This window comes from Antrostomus carolinensis, unplaced genomic scaffold, assembly GCF_000700745.2.
Source record: "Antrostomus carolinensis isolate BGI_N321 unplaced genomic scaffold, ASM70074v2 scaffold7076, whole genome shotgun sequence".
Lineage (NCBI taxonomy): Eukaryota > Metazoa > Chordata > Aves > Caprimulgiformes > Caprimulgidae > Antrostomus > Antrostomus carolinensis.
Window position 1 is genome coordinate 10558 of NW_010322495.1, and position 21684 is coordinate 32241.

The window sequence follows — 21684 nt, forward strand, 5'->3', positions numbered from 1 at the left end:
CTCAGTGATGCCCAATGGTAGGACAAGGGGCAATGGCTGTGAGCTGGAACACAGGAGGTTCTGCTTCAACTTGAGAAGAAACTTCTTTCCAGTGAGGGTGACAGAGCCCTGGGACAGGCTGCCCAGGGAGGGGGTGGAGTCTCCTTCTCTGGAGACATTCAAGACCCACCTGGACACCTTCCTGTGTGATCTCATTTAGGTTCCTGCTCTGGCAGAGGGATTGGACTGGATGATCTTTCGAGGTCCCTTCCAGTCCCTGACAGTCTCTGATTCTGTGATTCCAGAAGAGCCACTTCTATACTGCACTGGCGAGGACATGGCTGAAGGTATCTCACAGCAACGGCTGTGGAAACTGTGGGCTCCACAACCTGGTAAAGATCATTGTGTTCAGATCTGCTCAAGCCATGCACAACCTCTCTGCTAATCTCATGCACAAATGGGGTTTTAAAAACTCTCCAGTGTCCTGGGCAACTCTACTGAGGCTCAGGGATCCCTGCGCCGCTCTTCTGAAATGAACAGCCATGTGTTGAGTTGGAAATCTTCCCGCTCTGTCTCAATAACTATTTGTCATGTTCCTTAATGCCACAGCTGTTCGGTTACGCCAGGTCATCTGCTTTTATTAGTCCTGTTCCCACCACCCACTGAAACTCACACCAGCCAGGGGAAGATTATTATCCCTGTCCAAAAATAGCACTTCTCTCCTTCCCCTTCTTCTAGTGACTCTGGAAACTTCAGTGTTTTTCTTCTTTTTTTTGACTTCCAACTCTACCTGCTGCCCCATGAAGGCTGGAGCAGCCTCTCTGGCCGCCGGGATCTTCGGTGGCACCGGCGTCTTGCTCTTTCTCATCGCTTTTGGGACGGATTATTGGCTTCTGGCTACGGAGACCTGCGGCGTCTTCCAACGTGGGAATAACACCCTGCAGAGCTGGGAGGTAAACTCTGAAATCTTGCTTAACTTAAATAATTTTCTCTAAAGGCAACACAAATACTTTTAATATGAGTGCTGGCAGTTTTTAATCTGTGATAATATTGATGATTTATTTATGCTCATTGAAAGTGATCTGCTAATGTAAAGCATTGACCTGAGCGAAGTTTAAAATCCAAACCAGCTTTTCCATAGGATCTGGCATTTTGGTTGAAATAAAGTGTGACTAGGAAACATTAAGGCAGCACCTCTGTAATCTGGCAGATACAAATATTAGGGAATGAAAGGTGGAAAAATAAGAGCTTTACTTGTTGACAGCATTTGCCTCTAAAAAAAAAATATATATATATATATATCTCCTGATATTTACCATTAAAAGATTTCTCTCTCTGTAGTTTCTTAAAAATAGTTCATATTTTAAAGAGTGGGACTTGGCAATCATTTCCTTCTGAAGTTAGAAGACTACAGCACAGACAGAGAACAAAAGTGAACATCAGATGCAGAACAGTGTAGAGAAGAATTCCTGCCTGTCTAACAAGAAGAGGCCTTCTTGTTTTAAACATTAAGATTAATTTTTAAAAATTAAGATCACGATAGGATTTAAAAAAAAAAAATTAAAATTAAAATTACTATAGGATTTTAATTATCAAGAAATGTAATTTTTGAAGGACGATTTGGTATTTTAGTGCTAATTTCTGGTATCACTTATGAAAGTTTGATTTTTAGCTGCACTTCTTATTGTCTAACTCTTCAATGAAATAACAACCAGATCAGTTCCTTGAGCCACCCACCCTTCGAAAATGTTTTTGTGCCGATCAATGTGTAGTTTCAATGACAACATGCCAGGAAGATCCTCGTTGTGTGCAGACTTTTTGTTACTTCAATGTTCAATCCAATTAGGTTTGAATTTTTTTCTGCTGTGGTGAGTCATGCTGGGTAAGCATCATGATGCCAGCAAGAAATATTTCCTTTCCTTTCAGAATTTCATCATCAAATGTAGGACACTCTTCGCTTGAGTCGTTGTTTCCAAATGACTTTCTCTATTGGGAAAAAAAATAAATAATAAGTTATGATAGAAAATGATTTCTGTTCTACCTGGCAGAAGACATTGTCTTCGATGTTTCAAGCTGCACAGTAAAGCCCTGGAGATTGCAGAGAGTCACGGATGGAGGAGAGCCGCTTAGTTTTTGTGCACTTGGGAAATGACAATGTTAATTGTTTCAGGTTTTTGTTTGCGCTGTTGTCTTTTAAAGTGGAGAGACCAGAGACGTTGCAGTGCATGACATGAATAAGCATCTCAACCATTTCAGATATGCTCTTGGCCAAGTGTTCCTGTGCCTGGCACTAAGGCAAGGCGACTCCAAAAGCCCCAGGCAGAAATAGGAACTGCTCTTACTCTCTCCTCTGAGCTATTTTATTTGTGTTTCAAACACTCTTAAAAAGATTTTTATTTCACTTACCAGTTGGGTACAACAGGCTGCTGTGTTTTTACATTCTCTGCCTTTTCTTAAACTGGCAAACCCTGTCCCTTACAGATAAGGATGGTCTCAAGGGTGTGCCAAACAGCGATTAAATGTGCCGTAGATACATTAAGTCAGCAGCCATCCAGCTGATGAACTTTGAGGGCTGCATGTTACCATTGTCATAATAGGTATTTTATCCTGAAAGTCAAAGGAGACTCAGGTCAGAGCTCTGGGAGTGGTCAGAACTTGATGCATAAAAACCTTGAGGTGAGGGAAGTATCTTCTATCATCTCCCCATTGAGTCCCATCTCTTTTCTCCACTTCACAGGGTCCAAGCCTGTATGGAGTTTCTCCACCCTCCACAACATATAATTTTATAACAGCCATGTTTCCTTTATCAAATTATATGTGATAAAGGCAAATTTGATCCTGACTATAGTTTTAATAAGTTTTTTTTCAGTAAATAGTCCATGACCCAACTTTGCAACAACCTTCCTTCTGGAAAGACCTAAAACTCATGCTTGCATGTCTGGTTTGATGGTTGAAGTAGGCTCACCTAAAAAGGAATATTTGGTAATGTCCCTATCCTGGTCTATGAGAAGACTGGTGTGGGTAGAGTAATTTGTCCCTCACAAGTTCAGCACAACTTCTACTGGGCTCAGCAAAGGGAGAGAAAGAAAGAAACCTTTGGGTTAGTGATTGGAAGAGGCTCACTGGGAGTGTTAATGTTGGACCATCTTCTGGAGTTAAGCCAGACCTTACCTGGATCCTGCAGAACAGCAAGGACATTTGAACTGTTGCATTGGGTCACCTCTAAAATTACTGACCTGGTAATCAACCTGCTTCCTACTGGTTACAACAGCAATAAGATTTACTTAAGGAAAGTAAGAAGTAGTACACACCCAGAATGTTCTGCTCCTTGACACACCTGTCCAGCTCTGGCAATCGGTAATTTAAAGATATTAGAGAAAGAAGAAACTATTTTGTGAAGGTCTGCAGGACGATTTGTTATCAGAACATTTGGTAGCTTTGATACAAAAGAAAGTCAAGGACAACATCTGCCTCTGTGTTCCCCAACTCCTCCAAAACCAACTCAAACAACAACAGTAAATGAAAACCCCAATAAAAAAATAAAAGCAACAACTGTTTAAGCAAAAAATACACACTTTCCACCATGATCATCCCTGTTTCAGCTTGACCTTTTATTCCTCCACAGGCTGAAACACCAACAGAGGTCAGGAAGGAGATCCTCACTTTCCATCATGAGGGTTTCTTCTGGCGGTGCTGGTTCTTTGGCGAGGGCCACTCAGAGAGCATCTGGACCTTCTGGTACAGTGAGTATGATGCCACCGTACCACATGCACAGTATTCATTCACAGATTGAATTGCAAACAAGCACAACAAGAGGTTCCAGGGATAAGGAGACAGTTGTCTTTGTTTCTTTTTTTCCCCATTCTCATCATCTCTCTGTCAAAAGCAAACTTGGCTCACTCCTCCTGTGCTCTTCTTTCGACTTGGATTTTGCTCTCAGAGGGTTCATTGTTCATAGAAACCTCTTGATGCCATTTAAAATATCACCTACCAAGTTTTATGGAGTGGTGGCTTCCACCAGCAAGAACAACTTTCCCCCCATACCTCTTGATGTTTGTGTTCCACTAAGATCTGCTAAATATGAGCCCGTGCTTTTCCTGGCTCTTTTTTTCCCTTTTTTCAGCCAATCAAGTGTTCCTTCCTCCCACTGGTTTCAGCACAGGGAAGATTGGATGCACACATGTGTGGTCTCCTTGGGTGCTCAGGACCTCTAGCAGTGGGCGGTGGTGGACCATGGAGAGCTGTAACCACTCTTAAGCATACAAGACCTTTATTTTAAGTTTTGTTTTGCTAAAGGTCATTGAAGTTACACGTGTGAATAAACAAGAGATGGATGCAAAATAATTCTTTTTCTGAAAGCATATTTACTCTTCAAAAAAAATTAAAGGAGAAGGTGAAACCCATTCTGAGAGACCAGTTGGTGCTGACTGGTGGCCCATGAGTGAAGTGTAGGGTCTTGGCCCAGTGAACTGGGTGCTTCCCCCAGAAAGAGCAAAGGAGTGACACCACCCCACAACATGCCTGGCATCAGCCCCACCAGTGGCTGAGCCAGCAAGCAGCACATCCCGTGTTGGAGAACGGCCTTTCCCTGGGATGTCACAGCCTGAGAGAAGTGCTGGGGATTAAAAAAAATATTTAAAATAAGTTTTAAACACTGCAAAAGCCTTGACCCTGTGGTTGCTCAAAGATGCTTACATGCCAGTGGAGCAGTGTGATCACCTCGGAGGGTGTTTGGCTGAAAATAATGCAAGTTCCCATAATAATTTTACTCTGCAGTCATTAAAATTTCAGATGACTTTACTGTCCCCAAATCCCCAACCTGTGTTTCTTGTAAAATCTTGCAGGAACAGTTGTTGCCACTGTTCAACTCAACACCTTGAGACTTGTCATACAGGAATTTTTTGATAAAAAAAGGACAGTCTTGAGAGAGGGAGTTTTCTATCTAATGACATTAAATGGAAATACATGATATCATATAATGTTACCTGAAGTAAAATGACTCTTTGTGATAACTGGCAAATTTGTACTACTTCTTTAGGTATTTATTATAATAGGATTGATCATGGCAAATTAATTTGCTGCTCTCATGGATGTAATAATTAATTCAATAGGTATTCCATAGTCAATTTAGCATGAACTAATGTCCACCTATTATAAAGTGTTCCTTTGAGCTGGGGAACATATTTAAATAAGTGGCCAACCATTAATTAATTCATTTAACATTCATTCTATTACCGTTAATCATGATAAGCCTCAGTGGTATTAATATTGATGGGGCACTTCCATTTTAATTGTGCTTTCCCTTCTCACAAACTGGAGAGCTTGTAAAGTGGTTTGTTCCGGTACCCAAATATCTTTGCCCCTTCCTGGGGGCCTGACACATTTTCTGGAGGCAAACAGCAATGGGAATAGTGACGCTGGTTTCAGTTGCTCCATCTGAGCCTCCATTGGGAGGCTGAGGGAGCTGGGGTTGTTTAGGCTGGAGAAGAGAAGGCTTAGAGGTGACCTCATCACTCTCTTCAACTACCTGAAGGGAGGTTATAGCCAGGTGGGGGTTGGTCTCTTCTCCCAGGCAACCAACAATAGGACAAGGGGGCATGGGCTCAAGCTCTGCCAGGGGAGGTTTAGGTTAGATGTTAGGAAGAAATTCTTTACAGAGAGGGTAATCAGGCACTGGAACGGCCTGCCCAGAGAGGTGGTGGATTCACCATCCCTGGAGGTTTTTAAAAAGAGATTGGACGTGGCCCTTAGTGCCATGATATAGTAATTGGAGTTGGATCAGGGGTTGGACTTGATGATCTTGGAGGTCTTTTCCAACCCAATCTATTCTATGGTTCTATGATCTTTCATGATTTATGTTCACCTCGGACTCAGGCTATGAAGCTGAGAAGATGGACAGGGAGCAGTCTCAGATCCTGTTGTATCTCCTCCCTCTCAGCCTCCTTTTCCTTTTCCTTTTCCTTTTCCTTTTCCTTTTCCTTTTCCTTTTCCTTTTCCTTTTCCTTTTCCTTTTCCTTTTCCTTTTCCTTCCCCTTCCCCTTCTCCTTTTCCTTTTCCTTTTCCTTTTCCTTTTCCTTTTCCTTTTCCTTTTCCTTTTCCTTTTCCTTTTCCTTTTCCTTTTCCTTTTCCTTTTCCTTTTCCTTTTCCTTTTCCTTTTCCTTTTCCTTTTCCTTTTCCTTTTCCTTTTCCTTTTCCTTTTCCTTTTCCTTTTCCTTTTCCTTTTCCTTTTCCTTTTCCTTTTCCTTTTCCTTTTCCTTTTCCTTTTCCTTTTCCTTTTCCTTTTCCTTTTCCTTTTCCTTTTCCTTTTCCTTTTCCTTTTCCTTTTCCTTTTCCTTTTCCTTTTCCTTTTCCTTTTCCTTTTCCTTTTCCTTTTCCTTTTCCTTTTCCTTTTCCTTTTCCTTTTCCTTTTCCTTTTCCTTTTCCTTTTCCTTTTCCTTTTCCTTTTCCTTTTCCTTTTCCTTTTCCTTTTCCTTTTCCTTTTCCTTTTCCTTTTCCTTTTCCTTTTCCTTTTCCTTTTCCTTTTCCTTTTCCTTTTCCTTTTCCTTTTCCTTTTCCTTTTCCTTTTCCTTTTCCTTTTCCTTTTCCTTTTCCTTTTCCTTTTCCTTTTCCTTTTCCTTTTCCTTTTCCTTTTCCTTTTCCTTTTCCTTTTCCTTTTCCTTTTCCTTTTCCTTTTCCTTTTCCTTTTCCTTTTCCTTTTCCTTTTCCTTTTCCTTTTCCTTTTCCTTTTCCTTTTCCTTTTCCTTTTCCTTTTCCTTTTCCTTTTCCTTTTCCTTTTCCTTTTCCTTTTCCTTTTCCTTTTCCTTTTCCCTTTCCCTTTCCCTTTCCCTTTCCCTTTCCCTTTCCCTTTCCTCCCTCTTTCCTCCCCCTTCCCTCCCTCTTCCCTTCCCCTTTCCTCCCTCTTCTCTCCCTCTTTTCTCTCTTTTCTCTTTTCTCTTTTCTCTTTTCTCTTTTCTCTTTTCTCTTTTCTCTTTTCTCTTTTTTCTCTCTTTTCTCTCTTTTCTCCCTTCTCTCTTCTCTCTTTTCTCTTTTTCCTTTTTTCTTCCTAACCAGGATTTCCTTACCTTCTTTACTCCCCAGCCTTCTGCCTTCAGTGAGGGTTTGGAAGGTTTTGCAGAGTTAGGACGTTGCCATCTGAATACTGTAACTGTGATTTTTGCAGGAAATAAAACCTAACAGGGTTTTTTTTGTTGTTGTTGTTCTTTTTCAGCCAGCCAAGCACACCCCAAGTTCTGCATGCATGGCTACCTCTTTCCCATGCCCATTGCTCTTGGACCTTTCCCTCATCCTTCCTATGACACAACCGCAGGTGGGTTTCTTTCCTCCTCTCCCAGAAGATCCTTTCCCAAGAATGATTTATGATGTGTGCCAGCGCTGTAGTTCTCCTGCATGTGGCCAAGCATGACCAAGACATTTGGAAGCCTCCCTTACAAAATGGCCTTGCTTAGTTGGCTAACCCTAAGCTGTGAGCCCATTGAGATGTTCTCCCACATCTTCTCTCCTCCAGAGCCAGCCATGCCTGGCCATGAGCCATGCACCCTCCCACTGGGTGCTGGGTGCCTACTCCTATGAGCAAGGGAGGATGTAAATCCATCCTCTCCCTTCTCCCACCTCCTTGCTAACTGGGAGGAGCTGGAGGCAAAGGTCTTCTGCCCCATGGCCAAATCCAGACCCTGCGGACAAGCAATACAAATAGTTTCTCCTGGGCTGCAGGCTTGTGGCAGGAGAAAGTCCAGCTCTGACTTGTTTCCAGAGGGTGGCTTCCTGGGAGAGCTCTGCTGTTGATTTGTTGCAAGACAAAATAAACAAACACTGGAAAAATCAGTTAAAGACCAAATTGTTAGAAGGTCCACGTCAGTGACTGGCTTATTTTTAATACACCGAATACAAGACAGTTGGAGAGCTCTCTTTTCAACTGGTTCCTTTTTTTTTTTTTTTTTTAAATTTATTTATGTTTCTCTGTATTTTCAGAGTTCTTTAATGAATCAGCTGCTGTTCGGAATTTTAATTTGCTAAATTGGTAGCAGCAGCTAGAATTAATTCAATGATCTTTTTTTTTTTTTGAAATGAATTGATTTCTTTAAATAGTGTGCATCACTCTGCCTTGCCTCCAGGGATTCAGGGCAAGCACACTGCACAAACAAACATCTTGACCTTTTCCGTAGCCTTTAGCAGTACCTTTATAATTTTAATTTTATTTTTTTTTATGAGGAATTAATTGAAAAAAAATATAAATTGTCAGTAAGAGCATGTGAGGGAAAGCAGGCAGTTTCTTTTGCTGTGCTGTGCTGTGCAGGATTCCTGCCTTGGGGAACGTGCCACAGTGTAAAATGGATCTGAGGGACCTGTCGAGGGTAGAAGGAGGAGCCCGTCGCAGGTTGTGAGAAGCAAAGGTGTGGTGGGTTTTTTTTTCTGCTTAGGAGAAGCAGGTGTGACGTCTAGTTTCTGAATGACCTCACTGATAAACACCCTATTTTTTCTGTACTAAATAAAGGGCCCTGGAGACATCTGTCCCTGCCTGTCAACCCTGACTAGGAAACCCTCTTCAGCTGCCTCCCAGAAGTGCCCCTTGGGCTGGGTCCTGGGAAGGTGCTGGTGATGGGCTCTGCACCCCAGGGTGCTCCCAGCACCCACCCCACAATGATCCCTGAGGAGATGAGGGTGTCTCAGCACCCACATTGAGGGCAGGGAGAACACTGATCTCCTCTGCTGCACCAACTCCACTGCAAAGCATTTGGAGATCCGCAGAGAGCAGACACTCCTGTCATTAAGGCTCATTTTATTTCAAACCAGTCCATACTCATATGCAAATGATGACAAAGCAGGAGGCTGGCCACGAAGAGGGGTCCTCCAGCTATTACCTGCTCCAGAGATAATTCTGCCTTATCTGCATCCTCTTAGGCTCCCTGAGAGAAATGGGTGACGGGAGGTTAAACATGAAAATGAATTCTGTGGTTTTGGAGAGTTCAAGATACTTATCTCTCCCTAAGTGACTCTCCTGACAAAATGGTTTCAAATGAGTAAAAAACGCATCTTCTCTCTATCATTTTTCTTTCAAGTGTGAATTATTTCAGCATTACCCACTTGCTTGTGCTCAGCTCAAATCTCTCTTAACTAGAGCTTCTGAAAAACGACAGGCAGAGAGAGATGGGGTGGTCTGAGGGGACCAGATAAATCAGGGCAATTGGGAGTTGGGGAAGGACTTTTCATAAGGGCAGTTAATGACAGAACAAGGGGAAATGGGTTTAAACTGAAAGAGGGGAGGTTTAGATGAGATATTAGGAAGAAGTTCTTCACTGTGAGGTTGGTCAGACACTGGAACAGGTTGCCCAAGGAAGTTGTGGATGTCCCCTCCCTGGAAGTGTTCTCGGCCAGGTTGGATGAGGCTTTGAGCAAGCTGGTCTAGTGGAAGGTGTCCCTGCTGCTGGCAGGGGGGTTGGGACTGGATGAGCTTTAAGGTCCCTTCCAACCCAAACAATTCTATGATTCTATGATCAGAGGGTTTCTGCCTGAAGACAGAATCCCAGCATTGCCTGGATTGGAAAAGACCTCTAAGTTCATCAAGTCTAATTGTTAACCCAACACTGACCAGTCCCTGACTAACCCATGTCCCTCAGCACTGTGTCTACGTGAATCTTCAATCCCTCCAGGGAGGGGGACCCCACCCCTGCCCTGGTCAACCCCTTTCAATGCCTCAGAACCCTTTCAGCAAAGAAATTCTTCCTCACATCCCATCTCAACTGCCCTGGCCACAACTTGAGCCCATTTCCTCTTGTCCTGTCCCTTGTTACTCCCCCTTGACTTTGCTCTTTTTATCCATGCAGTGTACAGAGGCTTCTGGACGGCATTCATCATGTTGGCCGTGGCTGCTGGACTGGTGGGAGGGCTGCTGCTGGTGTGTGGAGTGCCCTTTGTCAGCCCCCGCTCCTACAAAGTCGGAGGGGGATTCCTCCTGGTCTCAGGTAAGCTGCTGAGCTGTGGTGAGGGGACATGGCTGGGACAGGAACACAGCGGCCATGCTCTGCTTGGGGAGGCAGCCGGGGATGAGGCGCTGCTGGAGGGAGATGGGGGATCTGATGGGAGCTGCACACTGACCTGGAGTAAATTATTTCCCTCTTCCCCCACTGGAATTAAACCTCAATTATTAATCACGCTTTAGCAACGTAGTCCTTAGTCCTAGGGAAACAATAATCTGGGAAAGATACCTTTTTTTTTTCTCTTTTTTTTTTTCTATTCTTCTGTGCAACCCAGAGGAGCTGAGCCTTTTACTGTAGTAAAATCCATAGCTGCATTAACCCTGGGCAGCAATCAGCCCCATTCTGTTCCCCAAAGTCAGTCTTTGCGTTTGGACCTCTCCTGTCTCTGCTGTTAACATCTGGTCGAGCTGGAAACCCACTGAGCAATGAAAGGCGTACCCGGTGATTCAGAATGGGAGGGCTGGCTTAATAAAACCTGAAAAGATGAAGCGATGGCACAGCAGGAAAATGAATTAAAAATAGGCATTTATTCATTATTCCCACTCCCGTTACAAATGATTCCACTGAATTATCACTTGGGCTTTTTCCTTCTCTGTATTTGAGAAGGAATAACTGGCTTAACTAGTAGATATGATTAATTTATAACAGTGACTCAAACTCAGAAGAAAAAAACTCTTTTGCTACTCAAGCAGCTAAAGGCTGGAGCTCAGCTGGGCCATACCAAGTGAAGAACTTCATAGGAAGTCAAACCTTTCTCTGAAGAACCAGTGCTGAGTTACAGATCCTGCACCACGTCCTCTTCCTCATACATGGCATGAATCAAACGTGACCCAGTGTCTTTGCTCCCAGTCTGAGCTTTGAGTGGACCCCATTTTTGGGGGGCTGAAAACATAAATTAAAATATTTAATGAGAGGTCCCAACATTGACCTTGGAGGAACTCCACCTAAAGCCCTTCCAGTCTCACCATGCCCTGCTCTCTTTTACTCTCTTCCCCCACTCTTTAGCTCCCTATCCTTTTTATAGCTCCTCTCCTAATTTCTGTCTCCCCCAGATGTACTAATAATTAACCACATGACACCAGCTGAGCTGCTTGTTAAAATGAAGTTTGACATCTACCTCTTTGTCTAAAAAATCTGGAAGGCACTAAATCAATGTGGTCCTACCTGTCTCCACTACTTCTCTTTGCATTTTGTCCAATTTTCCATTTGCCTCCAGGTCTTTGGTTATTGAAGTGAGGGCAGCAAACCTGCAGGTATCTGCTTATCTCCCTCTTCTCGAGTTTAACAAATGCTTGGTTGGGCTTCGTTTTTCTAAAGGTAAATTTCATGTGGGTTTTACCCACGGATTTCATTTGGGAATGCAAAGCACCCTGCCATCAGACCTCCATCAGGTACCAGTGCCTTCCGTTGAGTAGTGTTGGCCATTTGGCATGTGTGTGCTGAAGTGATCTCTTCTTGTGAGACCAGGATCAAATATTTGAATCCCCTCAGACATGACACTCTGGTTACCTCAGTTAAAGCCTCACCTCTTCAAAACAGTCAACTTTCAGCCTAAATAGAAAAACTGAGACCGGTCACCTTCTGACACTGGCCAGATAAATAAAATATCACACAGGAAATGATGTTGAGTAATATTGAATCACCGTAATCCAATTTTTCATTGTTTTTGCAGTTTATTTGACTACTTCTTGATTAAAAGGCTGGGGCATAGAGTCTGACACTTTTTAGAAGAGCTGATTATGCATCACATAAACCTCTTGGCATTAGACAAAGATGCTGCTGTTTAAATCGAAGTTTGTATTGATGCAGTTTCAATCTGAACAGCAAACATTGTTATTAACGGTCATTAGGAGGAACGAGTTCAGCCAGAAAAGACTTCTTGCTATCTTTTCAAACTAAATGATAGTTGGGAGAATGCAAAATTATTTCATCATTTTCAACAAATTTTACTTAGAGTTTCAGCTGATCTTTTTTTTTTTTTTTGGGAGAGGGAACTTGAACTCAGACCTCTGGATCCTGCTTGGCATGGCTTTCTGATGGATTTGGGATGCATCCCTCCCTCCGTGGTTATTTTCTCTCTATCCCTTCTCAAATTATTTTGCATAATTGTGCTAAGCAGTAGGAACAATAGATTTAATGCAGCTTCAACTCCCCAGCCGTCCGTTTCCTTCGGATAGCGGGATGTGGAGAGACGACGCGCAGGAGAAAGCGCCTCTTGTCTTCTAATCATGGCCTGCGGGTCAGTGTTAATTAACCTCCTTTGCAGAAAATGATCTCTCCTTGAAGAAGTGTGAAAGCACTGGCAATTTGTAGAGTGGGAATGTGGTCTGGCAGTTGGATGGTGAGATGGGCACCATGGCTGCAAGGTGCCCTAGCCTCTTGGGGCATCCTATAACGCGACTTTATTCTGTTTATAACCTCCCTCTGCTCTTTATGGTAGCACCCCATGCCACGGTCATGAAACAAGGGCATTTAATGACAAAACAAGGGGAAATGGGTTTAAGCTGAAAGAGGGGAGGTTTAGATGAGATATTAGGAAGAAGTTCTTCACTGTGAGGGTGGTGAGACACTGGAACAGGTTGCCCAAGGAAGTTGTGGCTGCTCCTCCCTGGAAGTGTTGAAGGCCAGGTTGGATGAGGCTTTGAGCAACCTGGTCTAGTGGAAGGTGTCCCTGCTGAAGGCAGTGGGGTTGGAGCTGGATGATCTTTGAGGTCCCTTCCAATCCAAATCATTCTATGATTCTATGAAACCAGAGCTGCAGTTAATCATTGCACAACGATGTGACATTTGCCACCGAAAGGCTCAAAAGATATTATTGGTGCAAAGATGCTCCCAAGCACATTTATGGTTAACCAACCTGACATGATCTCAAAGAGTTATGTGTGCCCCTCCATCCCTGGGGGAATTCAATGCCTTAGGGTGAAGATTGTTATTGCTCAGTTAGATCCTTCTGGGTTTCCTCTCTGAGATGCATTTTATTTACTGTACTTTGAAGAGGACAAATCTGACCGTCTGCCATCTACCGTAACAAATGTAGTGCTTGGTGGGTGGCATTTCTGAGAGCCCTTTCAAAGGGCTGGAGCTATCCCCCTTGATTTCTTCTGCTGAGCAACTCAGGAAATACAGCTGGAGCCCATCTGACATTTGCTCCTGCTTGCTTTTGCACATCTACTGCACCAGCTGAGCAGTTATCCTTGCCAGCCTGATCCCAAAAGCACCCAAACTGGGTGAGCAGATAGTTGGCATGCTGCTTTCCTTCCAACACTTGCCACCTCAGACTTAGCTTCAGCGTTTGCAAGGGGGAGGCAGCTATTGCCTCGTGAATAATTGTCCCCTTGTTTCAGTAGTCAGGTGGCAATATGATTAATTATCACTACGATGTCACCGAGAGGGCTGGGTGAACGCTGCAGTGCAGCTTCTGGGAACTGTTTGAAATGCTGAGACAACTTTGCTTGTGCTCCTTGGTTTTCTGTACTTGTGCTCCTCTGTTTTCTCTACTCATGCTCCTTGGTTTTCATGCTCCTTTGGGAATTTTAGCCACCAAGCTTAGAAGTGAGCGTATACTTCATCCAGACCTATGTCCATCACTGAGCTTGCTGTGCTGTCCTACTCATTCAAACCAGATGCAGGGCTGGAGACTTAAGTGAAAAATGACCTGAGCTCAACCTGGTGGATTGCTCAGGGGTGGGGAAACTGCTTCAGAGGGAGTGGACAGGCGAAGCATGAGCCTATGGTGAGTTTTCAAAGCAAGCAATAAGGATGCTTGTCCTTGGTAATGTTAAGTAACCTGAGAGTTTAAAACTCTTTGGCTGATGGAGGTCATATTATCCTTCTGAAGCCAATGGACTGGTAGGGTTCTACTCTTCATATCTTGTTTTTAAACTGACTTTAAACTGGAAGAGAGTAGGTTTAGATTAGATATTAGGAAGCAATTCTTCCCTGTGAGGGTGGTGAGACACTGGCCCAAGTTGCCCGGAGAAGCTGTGGCTGCTCCTCCCTGGAAGTGTTGAAGGCCAGGCTGGATGAGGCTTTGAGCAACATGGTCTAGTGGAAGGTGTCCCTGCTGCTGGCAGGGGGGTTGGAACTGGATGAGCTTTAAGGTCCTTTCCAGCCCAAACCAGTCTCCAGTTTGGCAATTCTATGGAAGAGGAGCTTGTTATCATCTCCTTACACTGGAAAGCACAGATACATGATGAACCATGTACAGTCTACACTTCTTCCAGCTGCTGTGGTCCCAGTGCTGTCTCTCCAGCATCCCCACTTGTGTGGCATGCACTGGTGTGCTTGCACCATCCTACAGTTGTAGGATCACTGTGGCCATGGGCCATTTCCAGTGGCAAAGGCAGCACAAAGCCTCTCCTGCTCTTCCAGAGCCATGTCATGGTCCTGTGAGAGGAGCAGGGCGTGTGCTTAGACCAACCTGTTCTTCAGCCTGAGCCGACTGCATTAAAAAAAAAAAGGCCACTTTGCCAGTCCTATGAGTTGAAGTGGTGAATTTTGTGCTCAGATTCCTCTTCCCAAATCAAGCATCTCCATTTTGGCAATCTCAGGCTCCCCATGTGCAGGAAAGGCTGACAGTTATGGAAGGGCAGCTGAAGGTCACCCCTCCATTTCCTCGTTATTAACATCCTTCAGCGGCAACTGGTGAGAAAGGCGAATGAGTCAAAGTTCATTTTTCTTGTAATTAGCAGCTTACACGAAAGTTCAGTAGCTTCCACAGAAGAAGAGTTAAAGATCAAGTTCACTCACCTGTCCCTACAATTAGCAGCTGTAAAGGTGTCACAAGGATATAAAGTGAAAGAAAAAAAACCCTACTCCAATTTACTCACAAGGAAGGTGCAGCTCTCCTGGGAGGGGGAGATGGAGCACCAGGGCTTGGTGTCCTGCAGTTAACAGTGTACGAAGGAGAAAGATTTAATACCCCACTTCAATTTTCTTGCAATTAGCTGCTCCCCAGAAGATGCCGTTGACCTCATCAGCACTGAGATGGAGTTTGGCAGTTAGGTTTTTTTCCATACTGTCCTAATGAATAGAGACAAAGAGGGAAAGGGAGAGAATGAAAGAGATCACTTGGCTAATTTTTCAGTGGTAGAAACCACAAGGATGCCGAGAAGAGTGTGGGGATGGTCTGGTTTGAGAAGGTCTTCACTTACCCTTAACCAAACCCAACACATGTTCTGCACCTTGGGTGCGTGTGCCAACACTGGGATCATTTATTGGGCAGAAAAACTAGAGGTTTATTTTCAGTTTTTCATTTGGCTGCCCAAGGCAGGAAGAAATCTGTCTCTGTACATAAAAAGCCACTTAGAGCTGGTAGGAAACGAAGATGTCTTTCCACTGTGGCTGAGACAAAAAGCCCCCAAAAGGAGATGGTAAAGTGAGACCTGTTTGATAGATGAAAAATCCAAAATAAAACACCATTTGGAAACAAAAATTCCAAACACTTTGGTAACATGGGAGTGAAAGAGTGAAACATCTCGATAGTCTCATTATGACGAGTCTGCTAATCACAGAATCACAGAATCACAGAATGTCAGAGATTGGAAGGGACCTCGAAAGATCATCCAGTCCAATCCCCCTGCCAGAGCAGGAACCTCAATGAGATCACACAGGAAGGTGTCCAGGCGGGTCTTGAATGTCTCCAGAGAAGGAGACTCCACACCCTCCCTGGGCAGCCTGTCCCAGGGCTCTGGCACCCTCACTGGAAAGAAGTTTCTTCTCAAGTTGAAGCAGAACCTCCTGTGTTCCAGCTCACACCCATTGCCCCTTGTCCTACCATTGGGCGTCACTGAGAAGAGCCTGGCTCCATCCTCATGACATTCACCCTTTACATATTTATAAACATTAATGAGTAGCTCCCACAGAAGAAGAGTTAAAGATCGAGTTCACTCACCTGTCCCTACAATTAGCAGCTGTAAAGGTGTCACAAGGATACAGTGACCCTCAGTCTCCTCTTCTCCAAGCTAAAGAGCCCCAGCTCCCTCAGCCTTTCCTCATCAGTGAGATGCTCCACTCCCTTCATCATCTTGGTGGCTCTGCGCTGGACTCTCTCAAAGGCTGACAAACTGGAGGCAGTTTCATGAATACTTGTGCTTGTTCCCAGTAAGCACTTTTTTTTTGATGAGCAGTTTTCAGTGAGCTGCCCTTTCTGTGCTTCCACCGTCCTTCGCCTGCACCTGCCCTTTTGATTTTCTCTCCTCGCCGAGGAGATGGTGTAAATCCCAGGGACTCCTCACCACTCAGTTGTAATTATTCCAGGGAAGAAGTCTGCTTACTTTACATTTTCTTGTCATTTTCCCAGAGTGTGAAAATGTTCTTAATTTAGAAGCTGTGGCTGTGCCATCACCTCCAGTACCTGTTTAATAATAAATCCTTCCATACGGAGACCTGGCGCTTCTCCTGGGCTGAGGGGAGGGATCATTTCCCCCGCTCACGGGTCTTCCCTGCACCCTCCTCAGTAAGAACTGGTAGATTTTTAATCTGATTTCATCAATAAATGAAGCTTAGGCCATCTAAATTGTCCTGGGACAATTCAATGCCAAAACCCTGGCTATTTAAAGGAAAATAGGAGAATTTAAAAGTACTCTTCAGTACTCGTGTCCATCGTCCCGCCGGGGCTCTGATTTTATTTGTGTCTCTTACGGTAGGTATTATAAGCTAATAAAATAGAAATTGATCTTTCAAAGAGCACTTTTCAAGGTTCAGTTGCTATCTAATTAATTTAATTTTAAATTACATCAGCGATAAAGACTTAATTGCCTCCTTATCAATATATTGTATTTTGTAAAGGCCATGTGACTATTTCAACATGCCATCCTTCTCTTATAGTGGAATAATTGGTATTTTTAAGCACACAACTATCACATTAAGTGTAAAATATTTATTTGTGCACTTAATTTCAAGTGGTAGCAAAATCTCAATGAACATGCAAATGTTACAACAGCTGCTATTTAACTCCTAGCCTGACTCTCCAGCAAACATAAGGACTTTTCCATGGAAGGCTTCAAATAACCATGTGAGCTGATGTAAAATATATTCATATAATTACAGCAAATTTTGATTATTAAGATTCAACTTGCAGTCTTAGGGTATAGGAGGGAGTTTAACAGATGTGACAGCTTAGGATGGGTGGCTTCAACTTCTGTATAACCTGGAGCGTGTCCAGAGAAGGACAACGGAGCTGGGGAAGGGTCTGGAGCACAAGTGTGCTGAGTTCCCTTGTGGCTGAGGGAACTGGGGGTGTTGAGCCTGGAGAAAAGGAGGCTGAGGGGAGACCTTCTGGCTCTGTCCAAGTCCCTGCAAGGAGGGTGGGAGAGAGGTGGGGGTGGGTCTGTTCAACCAAGGACCAAGGGACAGGACAAGAGGAAATGGCCTCAAGTTGTGCCCAGGGAGGTTTAGATTGGATCTGAGGAAAAACTTCTTCACCCAAAGGGCAGTTAAGCATGGGAACAGGCTGCCCAGGGAGGTGGTGGAGTCACCTTCCCTGGTGGAATTTAAAAGATTGGTAGATTAGGTGCTTGGGGACATGGTTTAGAGGTGGAATTGGTAGTGTTGGGTTTACGGTTGGACTTGATGATCTTAAAGACCTTTTCCAACCACTACAATTCTGTGATTTTAACATGTAATGAGGACTCTGAACCCTCTATACCTTCACATAAGTCTCATTTTTGATCACACCATGTGAAGTGGAGGTTTGTAGCAGCAGATGTACTTATATCTATAATAAACAGATACACAGTTTTCTCTGACCAGTAACGACCATCACTAAACAGATATATTAATGTCAGGCTTTACCTGCTTCCTTTGCTTAGCCTGGGAGCTGGATTTTGGAGCGTATAAGCTGCCAGGAAGAATAATTAAATATAGTACAAGCTACCTTTGATTTAAAAATCACAAGGGGAGAACTGAAATCCGGCAGAAGCCACAACAAACCCGCAGAACTGTGTGGTAACTTGTCAACTAAATTCATTTTGAACTGTTTCCTTCTACTATACAAATATAATCTGTGATGTATTTCTTTCATATATGTGTGTGGATGTGTGTATATCTCTAAGTTATATGGCACCATTTAAAAGCAGCAAGCTTCTAGCTAGGAATTAGCAAGATCAGATATTGCTGAAGTGCTTTCAGATCTGTCATCACTATTTAGTTTTAATATACGTTGACTTTAAAATGCACTGTATATATTCTTTAATGTGGCACAGTAAGTAATATTTAAAATATTTTAAAAAATATTTAAAATATATTAAAAAAAACCCCAACCTCTAAATGAACAACAAACTCTAGTTTTTGTCATCGCCTTCATACGGGGGAGCTAGACCTGCCACCTCCTACCACCATCACTTTGAATTATGGGGAAAGGAGGTTCCTACCCAGGCACCAAAGCCCGCAGAGGTGCCGGGGGCTGTGCCAAGTCTGGGAGGTGCCTGTTCACCATGTGCTTTTCAGATGTGACCGAGCTCTTCCTGCAAACGCTGACCTTCAAAGGGTACGCATCTGGAAATAGGAGACTGTGAGGTCTCACGGGAGATCTGCTATGTGGGTCACGGGCATCCTGCAAGGATTGGGAGGCTCGAGGGGAGCAGACCCTCTCCAAGCGAGATGCTGACCTTGCACTCACTGCTCAGCCTGGAGTGCCGCAGCTCCAGGGCAGGGCAGGGGAGGTCTCACTTGCCAATAAACCAACTTTCTAGCCTCATGGTATAAGCTGTTTATTTTTTTTTAATTATTATTATTATTATTCAGTTATTTAGTAGCCCATCTGAGATTAATATGTCACAGCTACATGCCTTTGCCACTCATATTATTTCTCTGCAAAATAGGATTATCCATACTCTTTGCCTTGTGTTTTAATACTCGATCACAAAGCTCATTTCAAGGAAGGGTAACACAAGACATGAGGGGGAACAACCATGAGCTGCCTCTCGGCATCTGCAGGGGTTCTGCTTGCGCTGGTGCCGGGGGTGGCAGGGTCACTGCTGGATAACACTTGCCATCAGCAGGACTGAGCCCATATCTTTACATTTCTGGTGGAAATTGGACGTGACATTGCTTGGAAGGGTAGATAAAAAAAGGAAAATACAAGTCTTAATATTGTCTTCTTACTCATCTCAGACTAATTAAAAATAAAAAAGGCAAAACAACCCAACTTTAAGACAGGAAAGCAGAGCTAGCCTTGTGCAGATCCCTGCTATGAACATCAGCGTGTTCCTGATGGTTTCTCGGTGGCCGTATCCAGCTGTAACAGAGTCCTTGAGGTGCTGGTGGTGAGAGCAGGAGGTGTTGGTAAGCCTACAGCTGGACAGGAGCTGGTCACTGTGCCATCAGTCTCTCTCATGGAGGGTGGGCTTGGTTTTAATGGGACTCTGCAGAACAATGTCATGAATCATACTTCTCCAACGCTACGCTTTGATGTAAAGCAGCTGCAAGAATCAATGGAAACCCGTTGCTATCTTATCTCAATTCTATTTCTGTGTTTCATATTATGGTTGTAAGCAAGAGAGTAACTCGTCTTTGTCTCTCTTTACAGGAGGCTTATTTCTCCTGCTCATATTTCTCTTTGTGATATGGAAGGAGTTTGCTGCTGATTTTCAGAAGTACATCCTTCTGGAGAGAAGTGAGAAGTGCCTGGAGGATGTACCCGTGCACGTCTATTACGGGTGGTCGTTCATGTTCGCCGCAGCGGGGGTGCCCCTGGTTTTACTGTCTGGACTCCTCTTCTTCTTGGTTGGCAGAGACATCATGAAGTCCTTGGAGTAAGAGAAATTTGGAGATGGCCTTTGAGAAAATTGGTGATGCTCCTTGTAATGAAATGTACACAAGTTTTGCAGAGTAGATGGTTTTGTAGCTATAAATGTTGGTGTAGGTGCATGTCGACACTCTTATGTGGAGGCAGAGATAGAACATTGAGCATCCAACCATTGTCAATCCAAAACCACCCCCAGTTGAATGTCCAACTTCAGCATTTTTACACTTTGGAGAAATTTAAACGTGTCTATGGGTTTTTGCATCAGTTTTCTCTGCATCTCATGGAAGAGCCTTTGCTGGGAAAAGCAGCAGAGCCCCACATCCATATTCAGCAGAGCTGGGGTTTGACAGCGTTCCCAGCATCCTTGTTTCTTGTAAAAGGGAATCGAATCTGGCTGCGATGGTGTACGCTGTAATGTCTGTTTCTGAAAAGCAATTATAGATGATTTTTTTTGTTATCTGGCTCTAATTGACGTCAAAGGACAACTGTTTTAATGGGATGTCGGGAAACATGAGAATTTATATTTCTTTTTTTTTCATTAAAAGCCCTGAGTCTGAAGATACAAATGTACCTAGACCTCACCTAACTTTCAATTAGTGAATAAACCAATTCTTGTGGTGTGAAACATAACGTGAATTAATTAGTATTTCTTTAAAACAGCACATTACTCTGAATTTAATATTTTCCCTGGATGCAGTGTTTTGGAGATTCTCAACCCAAAAACTGAAAGATGGTCAGAGTTGGGGGGGAAAGGGAGTGGGAGCAAGAGCACCATTCTTTTATATTTTGCTTATTAGGGTAGACTGTGGGACCTTGTATTCTACAGATGTAAAAGTCATCTCCAAAAAGGCAAATTATATACCATTTAGGTATTTTTAATTTCTTGCAATTGTTCAGGTGCACGTTGTCTGACAGACTACAGTGGTCCCACTAGCGAAATCATAGAATCATAGAATGGTTAGGATTGGAAGGGACCTTAAAGCTCATCCAGTTCCAACCCCCCTGCCAGCAGCAGGGACACCTTCCACTAGACCAGGTTGCTCAAAGCATCATCCAGCCTGGCCGAGAACACTTCCAGGGAGGGGTCTTCTACAACTTCCTTGGGCAACCTGTTCCAGTGTCTGACCACCCTCACAGTGAAGAACTTCTTCCTAATATCTCATCTAAACCTCCCCTCTTTCAGCTTAAACCCATTTCCCCTTGTTTTGTCATTAACTGCCCTTATGAAAAGCCCTTCCCCAGCTTTCTTGTAGCCCCTTCAGGTACTGGGAGGCCACTATAAGATCTCCCTGGAGCCTTCTCTTCTCCAGGCTGAACAGCCCCAACTCTCTCAGTCTGTCATTCATGATGCATTCATGTTAATTTTATATCAAACTATCGAGGTACAGGTGGTGAAGTAAATGATACTGTATGTGCAGAGGTTTCTAAAGACACTTGAAAAAATGACAAAGATTTGATCTTGTCATGTTTATCAGGCTGGATCTTGATGCTTTGAAGTAGTTCGTTGGGCCTTTGCTCACTGAACTCATTTGCATATATTTTTAAATCATCCTCCCTTAAAAAATGCATGTTTTTCTCACGAATGTCATAGTTTGTGCTAAACATATATCTCCCCAGCTTTATGTCATCTTATCGACTCGGTATAGTTAATTAATAATGTGACGTAAATCTCTTCTAGAAAGCAGCGAAGGTTCTTGGCAGTATAAAAATGTTTGTTAATGCTCTTCCTAAAATACTATTCAAATCTGGCATTTCATTCCTTTCGGAGCAAGTTCTAATTATTCTTTTACAAGATTCATAGCATATATAGAGTGAAAAAAAATGTAATTCCCACGTGTAAAGGTTAGTTCTTTCATATGACTAACAAGCTTGGTCTAGAGTTCTTAAGCAAAATTCACACTGTTTTCCCTTAGTAGAAATTTTGTTTGAATAGAATTGGTAAATACAGGTAAAAATAATGTTTGGGTTTTTTTTTTCCTAGTG

At 43.4% G+C, this 21684-nt stretch overlaps 1 protein-coding gene across 1 annotated transcript; it reads left to right on the top strand.

Annotated features, from left to right (window-relative positions):
• Window positions 1–779: 779 nt before the first annotated feature.
• LOC104517906 (transmembrane protein 182) lies at window positions 780–19712 on the top strand. The gene is made up of 5 exons (XM_010170252.1): window positions 780–932; window positions 3605–3722; window positions 7187–7285; window positions 9801–9938; window positions 19483–19712. The coding sequence occupies exons 1-5, from the start codon at window positions 780–782 to the stop codon at window positions 19710–19712; spliced, it is 738 nt and encodes a 245-aa protein (XP_010168554.1).
• The last annotated feature ends 1972 nt before the right edge of the window (window positions 19713–21684 follow it).